This window comes from Heterodontus francisci, chromosome 30 (assembly GCF_036365525.1).
Source record: "Heterodontus francisci isolate sHetFra1 chromosome 30, sHetFra1.hap1, whole genome shotgun sequence".
NCBI classification, from domain to species: Eukaryota; Metazoa; Chordata; class Chondrichthyes; order Heterodontiformes; family Heterodontidae; genus Heterodontus; species Heterodontus francisci.
This window is the reverse complement of record NC_090400.1, coordinates 1332724-1355901: the sequence shown is the minus strand read 5'-3', so window position 1 is coordinate 1355901 and position 23178 is coordinate 1332724. Positions and strand designations below refer to the sequence as shown.

Sequence of the window (23178 nt, the reverse complement as noted above, 5' to 3'; positions counted from 1 at the left end):
TTATGCACAGCGCCTGATAGTCATATTTATACACAGCGCCTGATAGTCCGGGTTATGCACAGTGCCTGATAGTCAGAGTTATGCACAGCGCCTGATAGTCCGGGTTATACACAGCGCCTGATAGTCATATTTATACACAGCGCCTGATAGTCATATTTATACACAGCGCCTGATAGTCAGGGTTATACACAGCGCCTGATAGTCAGGGTTATACACAGCGCCTGATAGTCATATTTATACACAGCGCCTGATAGTCAGGGTTATGCACAGCGCCTGATAGTCATATTTATACACAGCGCCTGATAGTCAGGGTTATACACAGCGCCTGATAGTCATATTTATACACAGCGCCTGATAGTCCGGGTTATGCACAGCGCCTGATAGTCAGGGTTATGCACAGCGCCTGATAGTCATATTTATACACAGCGCCTGATAGTCCGGGTTATGCACAGCGCCCGATAGTCCGGGTTATGCACAGCGCCTGATAGTCCAGGTTATGCACAGCGCCCGATAGTCGGGGTTATGCACAGCGCCTGATAGTCCGGGTTATGCACAGCGCCCGATAGTCCAGGTTATGCACAGCGCCCGATAGTCAGGGTTATGCACAGCACCCGATAGTCCGGGTTATGCACAGCGCCCGATAGTCCGGGTTATGCACAGCGCCCGATAGTCCGGGTTATGCACAGCGCCCGATAGTCCGGGTTATGCACAGCGCCCGATAGTCTGGGTTATGCACAGCGCCTGATAGTCGGGGTTATGCACAGCATCTGATAGTCAAGGTTATGCACAGCACCCGATAGTCCGGGTTATGCACAGCGCCCGATAGTCCGAGTTATGCACAGCGCCTGATAGTCGGGGTTATGCACAGCATCTGATAGTCAAGGTTATGCACAGCACCCGATAGTCCGGGTTATGCACAGCGCCTGATAGTCGGGGTTATGCACAGCGTCTGATAGTCGGGGTTATGCACAGCGTCTGATAGTCAAGGTTATGCTCAGTGCCCGATAGTCAGGGTGAGAACCAGCGCCTGATAGTCAGGGTATGAAACAGCTCCCGATAGTCCGGGATAAGCGGTAGAAGTATCAGTGGGGGAGCATTTCGGGGATCGTGACCATAACTCTGTAAGATTTCAGGCAGTTATGGAAAAGGACAAAGATGGACCGGAAATAAAAATACTGAATTGGGGGAAGGCCGATTTCAGTATGATAAAACAGGATCTGGCCAAACTGGACTGGGAGCAGCTACTTGTAGGAAAGTCTACATCAGACCAGTGGGAGTCATTCAAAGAGGAAATAATGAGAGTTCAGAGCCAACATGTACCCGTTAAGGTGAAGGGTAGGACCAACAAATTCAGGGAACCCTGGATGTCAAGGGATATAGAGGATTGCATCAGGAAAATAAAAAGAAGCTTATGGCAGATTCAGAGCGCTGAAAACCACAGAGGCCCTAGAGGAGTATAGAAAGTGTAGGGGGGTACTTAAAAAAGTAATTAGGAGAGCGAAGAGGGGACATGAAAAAACATTGGCGGGCAAGATATAGGAAAATCCGAAGGCATTTTATAAGTATATTAAGGGCAAGAGGATAACCAGGGAAAGAATAGGGCCACGGATGACACAAAGGTTGGTGGAGTTGCGGATAATGATGAGGATTGTCAGAGGATACAGCAGGATATAGATCGGTTGGAGACTTGGGCGGAGAAATGGCAGATGGAGTTTAATCCGGACAAATGTGAGGTAATGCATTTTGGAAGGTCTAATGCAGGTGGGAGGTATACAGTAAATGGCAGAACCCTTCGGAGTATTGACAGGCAGAGAGATCTGGGCGTACAGATCCACAGGTCACTGAAAGTGGCAACGCAGGTGGATAAGGTAGTCAAGAAGGCATACGACATGCTTGCCTTCATCGGTCGGGGCATAGAGTATAAAAATTGGCAAGTCATGTTGCAGCTGTACAGAACCTTAGTTAGGCCACACTTAGAATATTGCGTGCAATTCTGGTCGCCACACTACCAGAAGGACGTGGAGGCTTTGGAGAGGGTACAGAGGAGGTTTACCAGGATGTTGCCTGGTCTGGAGGGCATTAGCTATGAGGAGAGGTTGGAAAAACTCGGATTGTTTTCACTGGAACGACGGAGGTGGAGGGGCGACATGATAGAGGTTTACAAAGTTATAAGCGGCATGGACAGAGTGGATAGTCAGAAGCTTTTTCCCAGGGTGGACGAGTCAGTTACTAGGGGACATAGGTTTAAGGTGTGAGGGCCAAAGTTTAGAGGGGATGTGCGAGGCAAGTTTTTTACACAGAGGGTGGTGAGTGCCTGGAACTTGCTGCTGGGGGAGGTGGTGGAAGCAGATACGATAACGACGTTTAAGAGACATCTTGACAAATACATGAATAGGATAGGAATAGAGGGATATGGGCCCCGGAAGTGCAGAAGGTGTTAGTTTAGGCAGGCATCAAGATCGGCGCAGGCTTGGAGTGCTGAATGGCCTGTTCCTGTGCTGTACTGTTCTTTTCTTTTTATTACGGACCAAAGTGGCAATCTGTGTGTAGAGCAGAGGGATATAGGTGAGGTTTTAAATGATTACTTTTCATCTGTGTTCACTATGGAGAAGGATGATGAAGGTGTAGAGATCAGGGAGGGAGATTGTGATATACTTAAAAATATTAGTATTGAAAGGGAGGAGGTATTAGCTGTTTTAGCGGGCTTAAAAGTGGATAAATCCCCAGGCCCAGATGAGATGTATCCCAGGCTGTTATGTGAGGCAAGGGAGGAGATAGCAGGGGCTCTGACAAAATTTGTCAAATCCTCTCTGGCCACAGGAGAGGTACCAGAGGACTGGTAGACAGCGAATGTAGTACCATCATTCAAGAAGGGTAGAAAGGATAAACCAGGTAATTACAGGCCAGTGAGTCTAACATCAGTGGTTGGGAAACTATTGGAAAAAATTCTGAGGGACAGGATTAATCTCCATATTAATCGGTCATAGAAGACTGAGGGTAGCAGTGGAAGGGTGCTTTTCTGAATGGAGGGATGTGACTAGTGGTGTTCCTCAGGGATCAGTGCTGGGACCTTTGCTGTTTGTAGTATATATAAATGATTTGGAGGAAAATGTAGCTGGTCTGATTAGTAAGTTTGCGGACGACAGGAAGGTTGGTGGAGTTGCGGATAGTGATGTGCGAGGCACGTTTTTCACACAGAGGGTGGTGAGTGCCTGGAACTTGCTGCTGGGGGAGGTGGTAGAAGCAGGTACGATAGCGACGCTTAAGAGGCATCTTGACAAATACATGAATAGGATGGGAATAGAGGGATACGGACCCCGGAAGTGCAGAAGGTTTTAGGTTAGACAGGCATCAAGATCGGCACAGGCTTGGAGGGCCGAATGGCCTGTTCCTGTGCTGTACTGTTCTTTGTTCTTTGTATGGTGGAGCAGGCTCGACGGTCTGTATGGTCCACTCCTGCTCCTATTTCTTATGTTCTTATCCTCCCTTTCCAGACAGACTGTAGACAGTACACCTGCCTCCCTCCCAGACTGACTGTAGACAGTACACCTGCCTCCCTCCCAGACTGTAGACAGTACACCTGCCTCCCTCCCAGACAGACTGTAGACAGTACACCTGCCTCCCTCCCAGACTGACTGTAGACTGTATGCACCTCCCCCCCCCCGTCCCCCAACCTCAGGCAGCTGAACTCCTATGAGAGAGGATGGTTGTGGGAAAAGGATAAAATGTCTCTCATTGCGTCCTCCTGCTTCGTTATTAATTTTATGCCCATTCTGCAATTTCTAGGTGTTTATAATTCAGCTTTGTATTGGAAAGTCAGTGATTTAGAAAGAAAAAGCTTCCAATCTGCTATAAATAAAACTGAATTTTCAAGTTGTGTGACCTTGGTCTCTGCCTTTGCTCATCATATTCATAGTCCATGGATTCATCCCGGTCATACAGTGTCAAGATATAATCTGCTGTCCATTTCTTCAATGATTCAGTGAGAATTGGAGCCATCCCCAGTGTAATAAGACAAGACAGGAATTTACAGATTGTGCTGTGTTATCTGATCTGATCCAGGGGATGTGAATCGGGACTATTAATGCGCTCAGTGCCCCCATGCAGGGAGAAGACCACCCTGATGGTTCTTCCGATTGCTGTGGTGGGTGTGTGGATGGTGGGCTGGGGCTGACTGGAAAGGCTGATTGGTGGCCAGCACATTGAACTGTTGCTCAACATTACACTTCCAAGAAAGGACGGACAGAAAACTGAGGAGTAAAATGTAACTACCCTGTGCTAAACCTTTATTGTTTGTGAAGCCTATAATATTTGAAACCACTTGATTGGTGGGGGTTTGCAGAGACGTGGCCGGGGGAGTGTAGTTGGGCACCTGGGAGTGGGGAGGGGACAGAACGTTTTAACAGGACCATGTGTGCATTAACCTTATTCAAAATGTCAGAACAGAGAGGCCATTTGGAGCAACAGAGAAGATGCTGTTCTGATTGACTCCATTTGCAGATTTAGATAATTACTATTCCCAAGATCAGTCTGGAGTTAAAAAAGTTTGGATGTGTCCAGCTGAAGGTTATTTACTGTTCTTTTTCCTCTCCTCCCAGGGGTGTTAGCAGTGTAGTCAGGCGCTGTATTGAGAAGAAGACACAAATAGAATACGCTGTGAAGATTATTGACATCACATCTGAGCATCTTACTCCAGAGGAGCTGGAAGAGATTTGCACGTCTACTGTCCAGGAAATCAGCATTCTGAAGGAAGTTTCAGGCCACCCACATATAAGTAAGTAATTCATCCAGGCGAAATGAGAAAGACAATAGAGCGGAAATCAAAGAAATAAATAGAGGCCTTGATCCTAGGCAGATAGAATTGCTGGCATCTGCCTGTTCACCAACATCCAGTAACAGGTGCCAGATTTGGGAGAGCTGTCTCACAGACTAATCAAGCAACAATCTGATGTAATCATACTCACGATCAGATCTATCAACCAACATTCCAGAATCCATCAGCATCACTGGGTATGTCCTGTCCCACTGGCAGGACAGACTCACCAGTGATGGTGGCACAGTGGTATATAGTCAGGAGAGAGTGACCCTGGGAGTCCTCAATATTGACTCTGGACTCCATGAAGACACATGGGATCAGGTCAAACATGGGCACACTATAGACAGAGCAAAATGATCCCACACCAATGGATCAGATCAAAGCTCTGCAGTCTTGCCACATCCTGTCATGAATGAATCTTGACTGAGTACTGGTTGTTGCTCAGTCTACTTAAAATAGGGGGGGATTTAACCTCACAAAACAGCTTCATACCTGACAGATCTCTTATTGCAGGATGGACAGCTGAGTTTTAGGACATTTGTCTGATTGAGAGCTGACAATGGAGCTAGTCTAAATGCCAGTGAGTGCCCTGCAGACTTGACGAGCACGGATGTGTTTATTGATCTCAGCTGTTCCACAATCGCGAGGGCCGGAAAGGAGACTTCCATTGGCAGCTGGTATTGCACTGGTGTCTGAGATGGTTGTAATCAGGAGGAAAATAAGAAAAGAAATAAAAATCAATAATAAAAATAGGCAGAGTCTCTGCTGAAACCTTCATAACTAACAGCATTTGAGATTTCCCATTTCCAGGATCTGCATTATTTTGTTTCTTGATAAACAAAATCGGTGAATTACACAATTGTTTTCTTTGTTACAGTTGCACTAAATGACTGCTATGAATCTTCAAGCTTCTACTTCTTGGTGTTTGATCTGTAAGTATGGAAGCCATTAAAGAGGAGATGGTTTACGTACAGAATAGGGATAAAGGAAGGCATCCAAATCCAGAGCTCCCTGAATGACTAAAGATATAGTGATTACAATGGAAAAAAAAAGGAGCTCATACTAAATGTCAGGCTTATAATACAGCAGAATACAGAAAGTACCAAGGAAAATTGACAAAGGAAATAAGAGGGGCGAAGAGAGACTGAGAATAGATTAGCAGCTAAGATAAAATGGAACCCAATTATACAAAAACATGGATAGTAAATAGGTCGTCAAAGGAAGGGGAGGGCCAATTAGGAACCAAAAAGGAGACCTTCCTGTGGAGGCAGAAGGCATGGTTGAGGTAATAAATGAGTCTTCACTAGAGGAGACTGTCAATGTAGCAGTAAAGGAGGAGGTGGTAGAGAAGTTGGGCAGCTTAAAAACAAAGAGTAGGTACTTAAACCATTGGCAGCACTCAAAGTAGAAAGGTCAAAGAGTCTGAATGGGTTTTGTCTTAGGGATGTAAGGATGGAGGTAGTGGAGGCTGTGGCTGCAATCTTCCAATCTTCCTTTAATATGGGAGCAAGAGGACTGAACCTAATTGCCCTTGAGAAGGTGGTGGTGAGCTGCCTTCTTGAACTCCTGTAGTTCTTGGGATGTAGGTACACCCACAGTGCTGTTAGGAAGGGAGGACCAGGATTTTGACCCAGTGACAGTGAAGGAACGGCGATATAGTTCCAAGTCAGGATGGTGTATGGCTTGGAGGGGAACTTGCAGGTGGTGGTGTTCCCATGCGTCTGCTCCCCTTTTCTTTCTAGGTGGTAGAGGTTGCGGGTTTGAAAGGTGCTGTCGAAGGAGACTTGGTGAGTTGCTGCAGTGCATCTTGTAGATGGTACACACTGCTGCCACTGTGAATTGGTGGTGGAGGGAGTGAATGTTGAAGGTGGTGAATGGGGTGCTGATCAATTTGTTTTGTCCAGGATGGTGTCAAGCTTCTTGAGTGTTGTTGGAGCTGCACCTATCCAGGAAAGTGGAGAGTATTCCAGCACAGTCCTGACTTGTGCCTTGTTGATGGTGGACAGGCACTGGGGAGTCAGGAGGTGAGTTACTCGCCACAGGATTCCTAGCCTCTGACCTGTTAAAAAAACAGATGGTATCCTTGGCTTTATAAATAGAGACATAGTACAAGAGCCAAGGAAGTTATGCCAAAATTTTATAAATCACTGGTTCGGCCTCAGCTGGAGTGTTGTGCCCAATTCAGGGCACCACAGTTTAAGAAGGATGTCAAGGCCTTAGAGAGGGTGCAGAGGAGATTTACTAGAATGGTACCAGTTATGTGGAGAGACTGGAGAAGCTGGGATTGTTCTCCTTAGAGCAGAGAAGGTTAAGGGGAGATTTAATCGAGCTGTTCAAAAATTATGAAGGGTTTGCTCATGTAAATAAGGAAGAATAGTTTCTATTGGCAGAAGGGGTGGTAACCAGCGGATACAGATTTAAATAATTGGCAAAAGAACCAGAGATGACATGAGAATTCTTTTTGAGAATGCAGCAAGTTATGATCTGAAATGCACTATCTGAAAGGACAAGGAAGCAGATTGAATCATAACTTTCAAATTGGATAAACACTTGAAGTGGGTAAAATGTGCAGCTTTGGGGAAGGGCATGGGAGCGGACCATAATATGCAACCATGATGACCCTAACGGCCTCCTGCTGTGCTGTATCATTTTAGATTCTAAGCACAAAGGTTAATTCTCCTCAACTGATGAGACTAACAACTTTTGATTGCTACATTTGTCAAACAGAATATGTCACATGACCGATCAAAGCACTCTGGTACCCCTAACTCTAAAGTGTATGGCCCTTGTCCTGGATTCCCAAGAGGAAACACTTTCCCTTTCTATCCTATCAAATCATTTTATCGTTTATCAAGAGCTCCCAGTGAAAATTCTACCCCAAATTTGGTGCATCGAAGTCTAATATCCCCAGGGCTGGGTCTGGCTGTGAAAACCTTGTTCCACCCTGATGAAAAGGGATCAGAAAATGCTGCCTGATTCAGCTAATACTACGAACCTACCCTGATGAAATTACAGCCGCTCTCAGTGCTATAGGTTAAAAATAGTGCTGAACTTTGGCATGTGTTTTCATGCTTCCAAATGGTAAAAGGTCATTCACTGTCCCAAAGGCTGATTACATTCTGACAGCAGGGGTTCTCTTGAAGCTGTTCCATTGGTGAATACTTTTGACCTTCACTCAGTGCTGTGTGTTTATAATATATTGGAGAATACACAGACTGGTGCTGAGGAATGAGTGAATGATGGAAAGTAATAGACATGGTTTGTAACTCCCATAATGAAAGGTACCAGGAAGGTGTCACATGAGTCCGCACCTGTTCAGGTAACCCTGGTCGGTGGGGGTGGGTGTGACCTCTGACTCTCAATCCCACTGGTCACATGGCCACCTACAGCCCACTGCTTCTAACATTATTTGCACCATAAGTTATACCAATTGTAAATGCTTCCAAAATTTGCGTTAGTGCAATTAAAGGTTAGCAAAGGTGTCATGTACCAGGGAACTGCCCTTATCAAGTTCCAGCCACTCTCGAAGCTCCAGTTTAAAAATAGTGTTAAACTTCGGCCTTTATTTGAGCTGCATTCACTATAGATGGGCAGCAAACTCCTGATAATTCAAAGCCAGTCTTTACACTGAAGTTTAAATTAAGCAAGTCAAATTACAATAAAGCAGAAATTTAGGGCTAAGTGAAGTTGAACTATCATACAATTTGAAATAGAAAAACCTTTTCATTAAGAGGGGCAGAATACACACACACACCGACAAGTGAAACGGTCTAGGTTCAGAACTCAGTAAAGGCCACATGGGTAGCCTAGTGGACCTAGATGAGTTGTTGTGTTCAGGAGAGGCGGAGTGGGGGGGGAGAATCAGTGACTGTGAAAGTCTCTTTGTATTAACAAAGTTTAAAAACAAGTTACCTTGAGGCACACCAACATGCCAGAACACACCAAACCATACCCACGTATCAGAATACAACAGTATTCGCCGGACCACAGCAATGTGATTGACTCTTAACTGCCCTCCGAAATAGCCTAGCAAGCCACTCAGTTGTATCAAACCACTACAAAAATAGAAGGAAAAAAAACAGATGGCCCACCTGGCATCAACCTAGGCACTAGAAACAACAACGGCACACCCTTGCCTAGTTGACTCTGCAAAGTCCTCTTCACTAACATTTGGGGACTTGTACCAAAATAGGGAGAGCTGTCCAACAAACTAGTCAAGTAACAGCCTGATATCGGCAGTCCTCTTTTATATAGAGGTGTGGTTTCAGAGGGCTAGAGGATTGCAAATACGACATCCTTGTTCAGAAAAAGAGGATAAACCTCGCAGCTACAGTCAGTTTAACTTTGGTGGTGTGGAAACTTTTAGAAACAATAATCTAGGAGAAAAGCAACAGTCGCTTTGGACAAGCATGGACTAATAAAGGAAAGCCAGCACAGATTTGTTAAATCATGTTTGACGAACTTGAATGAGTTTTTTGATCAGGTAACAGAATGTGGAAGGACACTGCAGTTGATGTTGTGCAAATGGGCTTTCAAAAGGTGTTTGATAAAGTATCGCATATGAGGCCTATTAGCAAAATTGAAGCCGATAGGATAAAAGGGCAATAACAGCATGGATACTAAATTGGCTAAGGCATTGAAAACAGTTGTGGTGAATGTTTTTTGGACTGGGGGAGGAATTCAGTGCTGTTCCCGAGGGTTCCGTATGAGGACCACTGGTGTTTTTGATGCACATTAATGATTGGATTAGGGTGTAGTGTTGTGCTGTGTTCTTAAGTCGACACTAAAGATAGGTGCAGGCTTTATATTCAGACTCAATACAAACACTATTTATTGTCTAGATATTAAAGATATCAAGGAATATGGAGATAGTGTGGGAAAATGGCATTGAGGTAGAAGATCTGCCATAATCTAATTGAATGGCGGAGCAGGCTTGAAGAGCCGAATGGCTTAGTCCTACTCCTATATTCCTATATTCCTATGCTTTACTTATCTACATTGCATGATCTGAGGTCCAGGTCTTTTCTGTGTATGTCTGTGTGTGCACACGTGTATATGCTCTCCCTGCAAGCCATGTGTTGAGTGTGTCTCTCAAAATAGTGTCTCCTTATATATGCCTTATGATGTCACCAGTTGCATCAGTGACCTGGTTTCTTAAAGGTGAAGACACCACTACACTACATTACATGACCTACCTTCGTTAAATTTAAAATTTTCCCCTTTACTTTAAAAATTAACAGTTACTGTCTAGCTACTTCGTTACACAGTTATATTGATCAACATTCGGTTGGATTGATGTTTGAAACTTGGAGGGGAGAGGTTTCAGGCACATCACCCTCAAAGCCAGACTTTGTTCCCACCGTTCATCATTGATGCATGACATAGTCTTTAAATCGTACAATTAATCAATGAGGTCTTGATGATCTTCTCTGTGAACCTTGCAGTATTGATCTCGGCTGTGCTTGATTTGGCTGAGCTGCTTCTTGAATCGTTGCAGGTATGAAGTCATCAAAGTTGTCTTTGTCACTGTCTTCTGGAAGTGTTTTAGCATTGACTGTTTTGGAGAAGGTTACATTTCTCTTCACAATGTTGTTTCCTCTCTTCGCTATGATCCTGCTGAACTACCATGAGCACTCTTAGGTCAAATGGTGAGCTAATTTTCAGTGTTTTCTCTTGCCGACCCAGGACTTTCCCTCCTTCTTTTATCTCTCTATCTTTTGTGTGCATCCATCGGTCTGCTTGCATTTTTATCCTCTGTTTTTGACTCTTGTCTCTATCCCTCAAGCTTTTCAAAGAGTGTGTGTACAGTTGAGTAAACATGAATTGTGACAGTGGATACTCCGTCAGGATTTCTTCTTTCATCAGGGAGTTCTGTCCTCTGACAATGTTGATTGTGATCAGCTTCAATAAAACTGGCAATTTTGAAACTTAGCAGATTTCCCTTGCTTGAGTCTACAACATTGGAACTAAGCCTAACATGTGGACCCATAGGAGGATTTGAGAGTAACTTGGATGATCCCTAGGACTGGTAGAGAGGTGTCAGGTCCAGAGGAGAAGATTTGAGATATCAGCTTGTTCAATTGCTGTTTCTGTTTTCTTTGTAACTCATGGAATGTCGGGGCATCCATTATCAGAACTGATGAAGGGTCACAGACCTGAAAAGTTAACTCTGTTTCTCTCTCCACAGATGCTGCCAGAGCTACTGAGTATTTCTAGCGCTTTCTGTTTTTTATTTGAGGCCTCCAAAAAGGTGAGTGGGGTTTTCGGCCTCCCTGGGGACAATCGGCTGGGCCCCTGCGAGGGGGGGTGTGGGTCGATCAAGAGGGGCAGGCACTGCTCCAACGTGGGCAGCTTCTGCTGTTCGGGTGCAGGGTGCCTGATCAGGAGAGCCCCGGGCCTGCAAGGAGGCCACTCAGTTTTACTGGCGGCCTCTTCATGTGCTGAAGTTCCTGGTCACTGCTGGTAAGATACCAGCAGCAGTGGGAGCAGGCCCTTAAGTGGCATTTAGTTGGCCGCTTAAGGTCTTCAGTTGGCCTGGGGTGGGCGGGCTGTTTTCAACCTCACCCACTGCTGTTAAAATGACATCGGGGGCGGGTAGGCAAACGGGAACAGCACCCCTGCCTCCCACTCGATTTTACGTCCACCCGCCGCCTCCAGCCTGCTCCTGGGGAGGGTGTAAAATTCCAGCCAGTATCATGCTTTCACTGCATCATAAGTATCATTGGATCTGTGAGTGTATCAAAACTATTAGAGTCATTGAGTCATACAGCACAGAAACAGGCCCTTCGGCCCATCGTGTCCATGCCGGCCATCAAGCACCTACCTATTCTAATCCCATTTTCCAGCACTTGGCCCATAGCCTTGTACGCTATGACGTTTCAAGTGCTCATCTAAATACTTCTTAAATGTTGTGAGGGTTCCTGCCTCTACCACCTCTTCAGGCAGTGCGTTCCAGATTCCAACCACCCTCTGGGTGAAATTTTTTTTCCTCAAATCCCCTCCTGCCCCTTACCTTAAATCTATGCCCCCTGGTTACTGAACCCTCCGCTAAGGGAAAAGGTTTCCTTCCTATCTAATGTATCTATGCCCCTCATAATTTTGTATGCCTCAATCATGTCCCCCTCAGCCTTCTCTGCTCTAAGGAAAACAACTCCAACCTATTCAGTCTCTCTTCATAGCTGAAATGCTCCAGCCCAGGCTACATCCTGGTGAATCTCCTCTGCACCCTCTCCAGTGCAATCACATCCTTCCGATAGTGTGGTGCCCAGAACTGTACACAGTACACCAGCTGTGGCCTAACTAGCGTTTTATACAGCTCCATCATAACCTCCCTGCTCTTATATTCTATGCCTCGCCTAATAAAGGCAAGTAACCCCTACCTTCCTAACCACCTTATCTACCTGTGCTGCTGCCTTCAGTGATCTATGGACAAGTACACCAATGTTCCTCTGACCATTTGCACTTTGTAGTGTCCTACCATCCATTGTATATTCCCTTGCCTTGTTAGTCCTCCCAAAATGCATCAGCTCACACTTCTCAGGATTAAATTCCATTTGCCACAGCTCTGCCCATCTTACCAGCCCATCTATATCGTCCTGTATTCTAAGGCTTTCCTCCTCACTATTTACGACACCACCAATTTTCGTGTCATCTGCGAACTTACTGATCATACCTCCTATATTCATGTCTAAATCATTAATGCACACTACAAATAGCAAGGGTCTCAGCACCAATCCCTGCGGTACACCACTGGTCACAGGCTTCCACTCACAGAAACAACCCTCGACCATCACCCTCTGCCTCCTGCCACTAAGCTAATTTTGGATCCAATTTGCCAAATTGCCCTGGATCCCATGGGCTCTGACCTTCTTAACCAATCTCCCATGCGGGACCTTATCAAAAGCCTTACTGAAGTCCATGTGGACTACATTAACTGCTTTACCCTCATCTACACACCTAGTCACCTCCTCGAAAAATTCAATCAAGTTTGTTAGACATGATCTCCCCCTGACAAATCCATGCTGACTATCCCTGATTAATCCCTGCCTCTCCAAGTGGAGATTAATCCTGTCCCTTAGGATTTTTTCTTATAGTTTCCCAACCACTGATGTTAGATTCACTGGTATTTACCTGGTTTATCCTTGCTACCCTTCTTGAATAATGGTACCACATTCGCTGTCCTCCAGTCCTCTGGTACCTCTCCTGTGGCCAGAGAGGATTTGAAAATTTGTGTCAGAACCCCTGCTATCTTCTTCCTTGCCTCACATAACAGCCTGGGATACATCTCATCTGGGCCTGGGGATTTCTCCACTTGTAAGCCCGCTAAAACAGCTAATACTTCCTCCCTTTCAATACTAATATGTTCAAGTATATCACAATCTCCCTCCCTGATCTCTACACCTACATCATCCTTCTCCATAGTGAACACAGATGAAAAGTAATCATTTAAAACCTCACCTATGTCCTCCAGCTCCATGCACAGATTGCCACTTTGGTCCCTAATGGGCCCTACTCTTTCCCTGGTTATCCTCTTGCCCTTAATATACTTATAAAATGCCTTAGGATTTTCCTTTATCTTGCCCACCAGTTTTATTTCAAGTCCCACTGTCCTAATTACTTTTTTAAGTACCCCCCTACACTTTCTATACTCCTCTCGGGCCTCTGCTGTTTTCAGTGCTCCGAATCTGCCATAAGCCTCCTTTTTTTTCCTGATCCAATCCTCTACATCCCTTGACATCCAGGGTTCCCTGGACTTGTTAGTCCTACCCTTCACTTTAACGGGTACATGTTGGCTCTGAACTCTCATTATTTCCTCTTTGAATGACTCCCACTGGTCTAATGTAGACTTTCCTACAAGTAGCTGCTCCCAGTCCAGTTTGGCCAGATCCTGTTTTATCATACTGAAATCGGCCTTCCCCCAATTCAGTACCTTTATTTCCGGTCCGTCTTTGTCCTTTTCCATAACTACCTTAAATATTGTTAACTTTTGGTCCAGGATAGTGTAGGACTAACACACTCACTCTTTGGAGCATATTGATATCGAGTGCCACCATTAGGCGGTCAATTCATCCAGCCATTTGCTCCACTCTGGCCCTGGGTTGCTGTTTGTCCCTGTAAAGGCTGGAAAGACTGGTAATTATTGTGCACACATGGGTCGGATTTTGACTTGACAATGGGAGTCTTGACCACTGGCGAAAGCGCCGGCAAGAGCCCCACGTCGCCTCCTCTGGGGAAGGCCCAGCGGATCAAGTGCCAGTTAGGCACCTAAGTGGAAAGCAGTGGGTCTTCCCTGGGATCAAAGCCCCAGCGGCGGAAGCCTCGCCTGCTGAGAACTTCTGGCTAGTCAGAGACCGGCAGCTCTTTAACTGAGCAGCACCACCACAGAGGCGGTGATGCTGCCAGAAGAGCACTCACCTGAGGCCCTGGAACCAGGCCACAGGTAAATCAGAGTGGGAGGAGTTTCGGAGGTGGGGATTGCAGCAGAGGTGAGTGTAGGGGAGTAGATAGCATGGGCAGGGGTGTGACTCACAGCAGGTCCCCTCCTTCATCATGCTGGGTCCCTTGTTGAGGCATTAATGAGGGACCCACCCCTCCGGAGTTGGCAAGCAACCAACATGGGTTTGCTCGGCATACTTCCTGTGTGGCGACAGGCCTGGCTGCCACTGGGCTAATTCTGGTGGCTGTGGGATGAGGCCTTTAATTGGGTGTTAATTGCCCACTTGAGGGCCTCAATTGGCGGCTGAACAGGGAGTCTGTTCACTGGCCTTACTGCTCCAGACTTAATTTGGGTGGAGGCAGGAAGGTGACTGCCCCCCACCACCACCCCCACCCACGCCCCCGCAATCATCCAATCCAAACCCAATGCGGGGGAGAGCATAAAATTCTCCTGCCCGAGTAATTGCTTTGGTTAAATCTGGAACAAGTGGAATTTAATCCTGAGAAGTGTGAGGTGATGCATTTTGGGAGGACTAACAAGGCAAAGGAATATACAATGGATGGTAGGACCCTAGGAAGTACAGAGGGTCAGAGGGACCTTGGTGTACTTGTCCATAGATCACTGAAGGCAGCAGCACAGGTAGATAAGATGGTTAGGAAGGCATATGGGATACTTGCCTTTATTAGCCAAGGCATAGAATATAAGAGCAGGGAGGTTATGATGGAGCTGTATAAAATGCTGGTTAGGCTACAGCTGGAGTACTGTATACAGTTCTGGTCACCACACTATAGGAAGGATGTGATTGCACTGGAGAGAGTGCAGAGAAGATTCACCAGGATGTTGCCTGGGCTGGAGCATTTCAGCTATGAAGAGAGACTGAAAAGGCTCGGGTTGTTTTCTTGGAGCAGAGAAGGCTGAGGGGGGATATGATTGAAGTCTACAAAATTATGAGGGGCATTGATAGAGTAGATAGGAAGAAACTTTTTCCCCTTCGCGGAGGGTTCAATAACCAGGGGGCATAGATTTAGGGTAAGGGGCAGGAGGTTTAGAGGAGATTTGAGGAAAAGATTTTTCACCCAGAGGGTGGTCAGAATCTGGAATGCGCTGCCTGAAGAGGTGGTAGAGGCAGGAACCCTCACAACATTTAAGAAGTCTTTAGATGAGCTCTTGAAAAACCATAGCATACAAGGCTACGGGCCAAGTGCAGCAACATGGGGTTAGAATAGTTAGGTGTTTGATGGCCGGCATGGGTACGATGGACCGAAGGGTCTGTTTCTGTGCTGTATGAATGTAAAACTTTTTTACTCCAGCCCAGGTTTTCTTTATACTCAGTCCACATTTTCTCTCTGATCCGGTCCTGCTTTTCTATTAAAACAGAAAGTGCTAGAAATACTCAGCGGGTCTGGGAGCATCTGTGGAGAGAGAAACAGAGTTCCACAGATGCAGCCTGATCTGCTGAGTATTTCCAGCACATTCTGTGTTTATTTCAGATTTCCAGCATCTGCAGTCTGCTTCTTTATCTGTCCTTAGGTTTTTCTGTGCCTCATCTTTTTTTGCCCGCTTTTTCTTAATCCTTATCACCAGAATATGTAGTGTTGTGCTGTCTTCACTAACGATAGATGTAGGCTTTATATTCGGAAACAACACAAACACTATTTATTGTCTTACTTATTGGCTGTGCATGATCTCAGGTCCAGGACTTTTCCTTGCTGGTGTGTGAATGTGTGTCTGCTCTTTGCAAGCCATATGTTGAGTGTGTGTCTCAAAATGTTGTCTCCTTAAATAGTCTGATGATGTCATCAGTTGCCTGGTCTCTTAAAGGTACAGTTTCTTAAAGGTGATGTCACCACTACACATTCGAGTACAAAAGTTGGGACGTCATGTTTTTTTTTATTCATTCGTGGGATGGGGGCGACGCTGGCCAGGCCAGCATTTATTGCCCATCCTTAATTGCCCTTGAGAAGGTGGTGGTGAGCTGCCTTCTTGAACCGCTGCAGTCCATGTGGGGTAGGTACACCCACAGTGCTGTTTTTATTGACTTCGTAGCAGTTAGATACAACTGAGTGGCTTGCTAGGCCATTTCAGAGGGCATGTAAGAGACAACCACATTGCTGTGGGTCTGGAGTCACATGTAGGCCAGACCAGGTAAGGACAGCAGATTTCCTTCCCTAAAGGACATTAGTGAACCAGATGGTTTTTTTTACAACAATTGACAATGGTTTCATGGCCATCGTTTGATTAGATTAAAATAGATTTTAGATTAGATTAGACTAGATTTTTAATTCCATATTTATTAATTGAATTCAAATTCCACCTTCTGCTGTGGTGGGATTTGAACCCATGTCCCCAGAGCAATATCCTGGGTCTCTGGATTACTAGTCCAGTGACAATACTACTACGCCACCGCCTCCCCGTACAGTTGTACATAACGTTGGTTAGGCCGCATGTGGAGTACTGTGTGCAGTTCTGGTCGCCGCACGACAGGAAAGATGTGATTAAGCTCGAGAGGGTGCAGAAAAGATTCACAAGGATGTTGCCTGGTTTGGTGGGCTTGAGTTATAAAGAGAGATTGGATAGGCTGGGTCTGTTTTCCCTGGAGCGAAGGAGGCTGAGAGGGGACATGATAGAGGTCTATAAAATTATGAGAGGCGATTATCAGTTCCGAAGAAGGGTCACTGACCCGAAACGTTAACTCTGCTTCTCTTTTCACAGATGCTGCCAGACCTGCTGAGTGGTTCCAGCATTTCTTGTTTTTATTATATTATATGAGAGGCATAGATAGGATAGATAGCCAGAGTCTGGTTCCCATGGTAGGGGTGACTAAAACTAGAGGGCATAGATTTAAGGTAAGAGGGAGGAGGTTTAAAGGGAATCAAAGGGGTAAATTTTTCACACAAAGAATAGTGGGTATCTGGAATGAGCTGCCTGAGGAGGTGGTGGAAGCAGGAATAGTAGCGACATTTAAGAGGCATCTGGACAGGTACTTGAATGAGCAAGGCATAGAGGGATATGGAATTAATGCAGGCAGGTGGGATTAGTATAGATAGACATTATGGTTGGCATGGACGCGGTGGGCCGAAGGGCCTGTTTCTATGCTGTACGACTCTATGACTATTACACAGGGGACAATTGTAAAATTTTCAGATGGCAAAACGTCAAAAGTGTAGTAAAAAATGAGAAAGATAGTAATAGACTGCAAGAGGATATAGACAGGCTGTTGGAATGAGCAGAGCTCAGCCCCAGCATTTTTTTATTCTTTCAAGGGATGTGGGTATTTGTTGCCCATCCCTAATTGTCCTAATTGTCCTTGAGAAGGTGGTAGTGAGCCCTTGCTTTGAACCGCTGTTGTCCATCTGGTGTAGGTGCAGCCACAGTGCTGGTGGAAGGAAGTTCCAGGATTTTGACCCCACAAAAGTCAAGGAAGGGTGATATATTTCCAAGTCAGGATGGTGTGTGACTTGGAGGGGAACCTGGAGGTGGTGATGTTGCCATGTGTCTGCTGCTCCTGTCCTAGATAGTAGAGTTTGTAGGTTTGGAAAGTGCTGTCGAAGGAGCCTTGGCAAGTTGCTGCAGTGCATCTTGGAAATGGTAAACACTGCTGCCACTGGGCGCCGGTGACTGAGTGAGTGCACGTTTAAAGTGGTGAATGGGGTGCTGATCAAACGGACTTTTTTCTCCTGTATGGTGTAAAGGTTCTTGAGTGTTGTTGGAGCTGCAGTCATCCAGGCAAGTGGAGAGTATTCCATCACGCTCTTGACTTGTGTGTTGTAGATGATAGACAGGCATTGGGGAGTCAGGAGATCAGATACTTGCTGTAGACTTCCCAGTCTCTGACCTGCTCCTAAAGCCCCAGTATTTATATGGTTATTTCAATTAAGTTTCTGGTCAATGGTAACCTTCAGGATATTGATGATATGCGATTCAGCGATGGTCATGACGTTGAACATCATGGGGAGATGGGTACATTCTGTCTTGTTTGAGATGGTCTTCACATAGAGCGTACCCACCATTGTGTTGTGTGGCACTACCATCGTGCTAAATAGGATAGATTTGAAACAGATCTAGCAACTCAAAACTATGCATCCATGAGGTGCTGTGGGCCATCAGCAGCAGCAGAATTATACTCAACCACAATCTGTAACCTCATGGCCTGGAATATCCCCCACTCTACCATTACCATCAAGCCGGGGGACCAACCCTGGTTCAATAAAGAGTGCAAGAGGGCATGCGAGGAGCAGCACCAGGCATACCTCAAAATTAGGTGTCAGCCTGGTGAAGCGACAACACAGGACTACTTGCATGACAAACAGTGGAAACAGCATGCAATAGACAGGGCTAAATGATCCCAGAACCAACAGATCAGATCTAAGCTCTGCAGTCCTGCCACATCCAGTTGTGAATGGCAGTCAACAATTAAACAACTCACAGGATGAGGAGGCTCCACAAAAATCCCCATCCTCAATGATCAGGGAGCCAAACACATCAGTGCGAAAGATGAAGCTGAAGCATTTGTGACCATCTTCAGCCAGAAGTGCCGAGTTGATGATCCATCTCGGCCTGCTCCTGAGGTCCCAGTATCACAGATGCCAGACTTCAGCCCATCCGATTCACTCCACGTGATATCAAGAAACGACTGAAGGCACTGGATACTGCAAAGTTTATGGGATCTGACAACAGTACTGGCAATAGTACTGAAGACATGTGCTCCAGAACTAGCCACGCCCTAGCCAAGCTGTTCCAGTACAGCTACAACACTGGCATCCACCCAGCATTGTGGAAAATTGCCCAGGTATCTCCTGTGCACAAAAAGCAGGACAAATCCAATCCAGCCAATTACCGCCCTATCAGTCTACTCTTGATCATCAGCAAAGTGATGGAAGGTGTCATCGACAGTGCTATCGGGCGGCACTTGCTCAGCAATAACCTGCTCAGCGATGCTCAGTTTGGTTTCCGCCTGGGCCACTCAGCTCCTGACCTCATTATAGCCTTGGTCCAAACATGGACAAAAGAGCTGAACTCCAGAAGTGAGGTGAGAGTGATTGCCCTTAACATCAAGGCAGCATTTGATTGAGTATGGCATTAAGGAGCCCTAGCAAAACTGAAGTCAATGGGAATCAGGGGGAAAACTCTCTGCTGGTTGGAGTCATATCTAGTGCAAAGGAAGATGGTTGTGGTTGTTGGAGGTCAATCATCTCAGTCCCAGGGCATCACTGCAGGAGTTCCTCATTTTGTGTCCTAGGCCCAACCATCTTCAGCTGCTTCATCAATGACCTTCCCTCCATAATATGGTCAGAAATGGGGATGTTCATTAATGATTGCACAATGTTCAGCACCATTCGCAACTCTTCAGATACTGAAGCAGCCTGTGTCCATATGCAGCAAGACCTGGACAACATCCAAGCTTGGACTGATAAGTGGCAAGCTACATTCGCGCCACACAAGTACCAGTTCCAACAAGAGAGAATCTAACCATCTCCCTTTGACATTCAATGGCATTACCATCGCTGAATCCCCCACTATCAACATTCTGGGGGTTACCATTGACCAGAAATTGAACTGGAATAGCCATATAAATACCATGGCTACAAGAGCAGGTCAGAGGCTGGGAATTCTCCGACGAGTGACTCACCTCCTGTCTCCTCAGTGCCTGTCCACCATCTACAAGGCACAAGTCAGGAGTGTGATGGAATACTCTCCACTTGCCTGGATGGGAGCAGCTCCAACAACACCAAGAAGCTCGACACCATCCACGACAAAGCAGCCCGCTTGATTGGCACCCCATCTACAAACATTCACTCCCTCCACCACCGATGCACAGTGACAGCAGTGTGTACCATCTACAAGATGCACTGCAGCAACTCAGCAAGGTTCCTTAGACAGCACCTTCCAAACCCGTGACCTCTACCACCTAGAAGGACAAGGGTAGCAGATGCATGGGAACACCACCACCTGCAAGTTCCCCTCCAAGTCGCACACCATCCTGATTTGGAACTATATCGCTGTTCCTTCACTGTTGTTGGGTCAAAATCCTGGAACTCACTTCCTAACAGCACTGTGGGTGTACCTACACCACATGGACTGCAGCGGTTCAAGAAGGCAGCTCACCACCACCTTCTCAAGGGCAGTTAGGGATGGGAAGTAAATGCTGGCCTGGCCAGCAACGCCCACATCCCCCCTAACAAATAAAAAAAATCAGTGCTCCTCCATGTTGAACACCACTTGGAAGAGGTTCTGAGGGTGGAAAGGGCTTAGAATGTACTCTAGGTGGGGGACTTCAATGTTCATCACCAAGAGTGGCTCCGTAGCACCACTACTGACCCAGCTGGCTGAGTCCTGAGGACAGATCTGCCAGACTGGGCCTGCAGCAGGTGGTGAGAGAACCAACAAGAGGGAAAAACCTATTTGACCTCATCCTCACCAATCTACCTGTCGCAGATGCATCTGTCCATGACAGTATTGGTAGGAGTGACCACCGCACAGTCCTTGCGGAGAGTTCCATCTTCACACGAAGGACACCCTCCATCATGCTGTGTGGCACTGCTACCGTGCAAAATGGGATAGATTTAGAACTGTCTAGAAGGTCAAAACTGGGCATCAATGAGGCGTTGTGGTCCATCAGCAGCAGCAGAATTGTATTCAATCACAGTCTGCAACCTCATGAGCTGGCATATCCCCCACTCTATCGTTACCATCAAGCCAGGGGCCAACCCTGGTTCAGTAAAGAGTACAGCAGAGTATGCCAGGAGCAGCACCAGGCATATCTAAAAATGAAGTGCCAACCTGATGAAGCTACAACACAGGACTGCTTGCATGCCAAACAGCGGGTGCAGCATCCTATTGAAAGAGCTAAGCAATCCCACAACCAATGGATCTGATCAAATCTCTGCAGTCCTGCCACATCCAATAGTGAATGGTGGTGGACAATTAAACAACTAACTGGAGGAGGAGACTACAAAAACACCCATGCTCACTGATGGTGAAGCCCAGCACGTCACAAAAAACAAGGCTGAGGTCCCCATCATCACAGAAATCAGTCTTCAGTCAATTGTCCAGGTATCTCCTGTCCACAAAATGCAGGACAAATCCAATCCAGCCAATTACCGCCCTATCAGACTACTCACAATCATTGGCAAAGTGATGGAAGGTGTCATCGACAGTGCTGTCAAGTGACACTTAATCAGCTGCTCAATGACACTCAGTTTGGGTTCCGCCAGGGCCACTCAGCTCCTGACCTCATTACAACCTTGATTCAACCATGGACAAAAGAACCGAACTCAAGAGGTGAGGTGAGAGTGACTGCCCTGGACATCAAAGCAGTATTTGACTGAGTATGGCATTAAGAAGATGCCAGTGTTGAAGCTGTACTGGAACAGCTTGGCTGGGGGCGCGGCCGGTTCTGGAGCACAAGTCTTCAGTCTTATCGCTGGAATGTTGTCAGGACCCATAGCCTTTGCAGTCTCCAGTGCCTTCAGTCATTTCTTGATATCATGTGGAGTGTGGAGTGGATCGAATTAGCTGAAGGCTTGCACGTGTGATGCTGGGGACCTCAGGAGGAAGCCGAGATGGGTCACAGATGAAAGGTCACAGACCTGAAACGTCAACTCTGCTTCTCTCTCCACAGATGCTGCCTGACCTGCACGTTCTGTTTTTATTTCAGATTTCCAGCATCTGCAGTATTTTGCTCTTATTCTTCTGATCATGCTGGTTCAGCCAGTCTAAGGCTCAGTTACTGGCAGCTGGGACAAGGCAGGAAATGCTAGGGACAAGCCTCCTACATCAGCACCTTCCAAACCCATGACTGCTACCATCTAGATGGAAAAGGATAGCAGACGCATGGGAAAACCACCACCTTCTCAAGGGCAATGAGGGATGGGCAACAAATGCTGGCCGAGCCAGCGATGCTCGCATCCCTTAAAAGAATTTTAAAAAGGTGTGTTTGGGACCTGATACACTGGCCCCTCCCCCAATTTCCCTTTCTCTGCCCCAGTAACTGATATGAATCCCTTCATTGCAGGTGCGTTATATATTAATTTTAAAATTCTCATCCTTGTTTTCAAAACCCTCCATGGCATCACCCGTCCCTATCTCTGTAATCTCCTCTCGCTCCACAACTCTCCAAGATATCTACACTCATATGATTCTGGCTTCTTGAGCATCCCCGATTATAATCACTGCAACATTGGTGGTCGCGCATTCAGTTGCTGAGGCCTTAAGCTCTGGAATTGCCTTCTTAAATCTCTCCACTTCTCTACCTCACTTTCTTCTTTTAAGCTGCTTCTTAAAACCTACTTCTTTGTCCAAACTTTTGGTCATCTGCCCTAATATCTCCTTATATGGCTTGGTGTCATATTCTGTTTAATAACACTCCTTTAAAGTGCATTGGTCCAATTTAATATGTTAAAGGTGCTAAATAAATGCATATTGTTGTTGAGTTTTCTTGTGCACATGGAGTAACAATGTGAAGGAAAACAGTCCAACTTGTAGCATGAGATCTTTAAAATGCTCCTATGTTAACAGGATGAAGAGAGGAGAGCTGTTTGACTACTTGACTGAAATGGTTACATTAAGTGAAAAAGAGGCCAGGTAAGTGAATATATATATATCCGAATATCATATGTAAACAACCCAGTGAACATTTCATTATCCAGACTCATTTGAAACACAGGTGAATCTCATAGGAACATAGAAGCAGGAGTAGGCCATTCAGCCCATCGAGCTTGCTCCACCATTGAATTAGATCATGGCTGATCATCTACCTCAATGCCACTTTCCTGTGCTATCTCTTGCTATCCCTTGATGTCATTAGTTTCCAGATATCTATTGATTTCTGTCTTGAACATGCTCAATGATTGAGCTTCCACCTCTGTTGCACTCCCTCTATGGCAAGTATATCTTTCCTTAGATAAGGAGACCAAAACTATACATA

The 23178-nt window shown here is 46.1% G+C and overlaps 1 protein-coding gene across 1 annotated transcript in view; it reads left to right on the top strand.

Annotated features, from left to right (window-relative positions):
- Positions 1–23178, top strand: part of LOC137346456 (phosphorylase b kinase gamma catalytic chain, skeletal muscle/heart isoform-like) — a 587631-nt gene that overhangs the window by 181462 nt on the left and 382991 nt on the right. The window contains exons 3-5 of the mRNA XM_068009904.1: positions 4599–4774; positions 5694–5748; positions 22770–22835. Of these exons, the coding sequence (XP_067866005.1) occupies positions 4599–4774; positions 5694–5748; positions 22770–22835 (297 nt within the window). The remainder of the gene's footprint in view (positions 1–4598; positions 4775–5693; positions 5749–22769; positions 22836–23178) is intronic.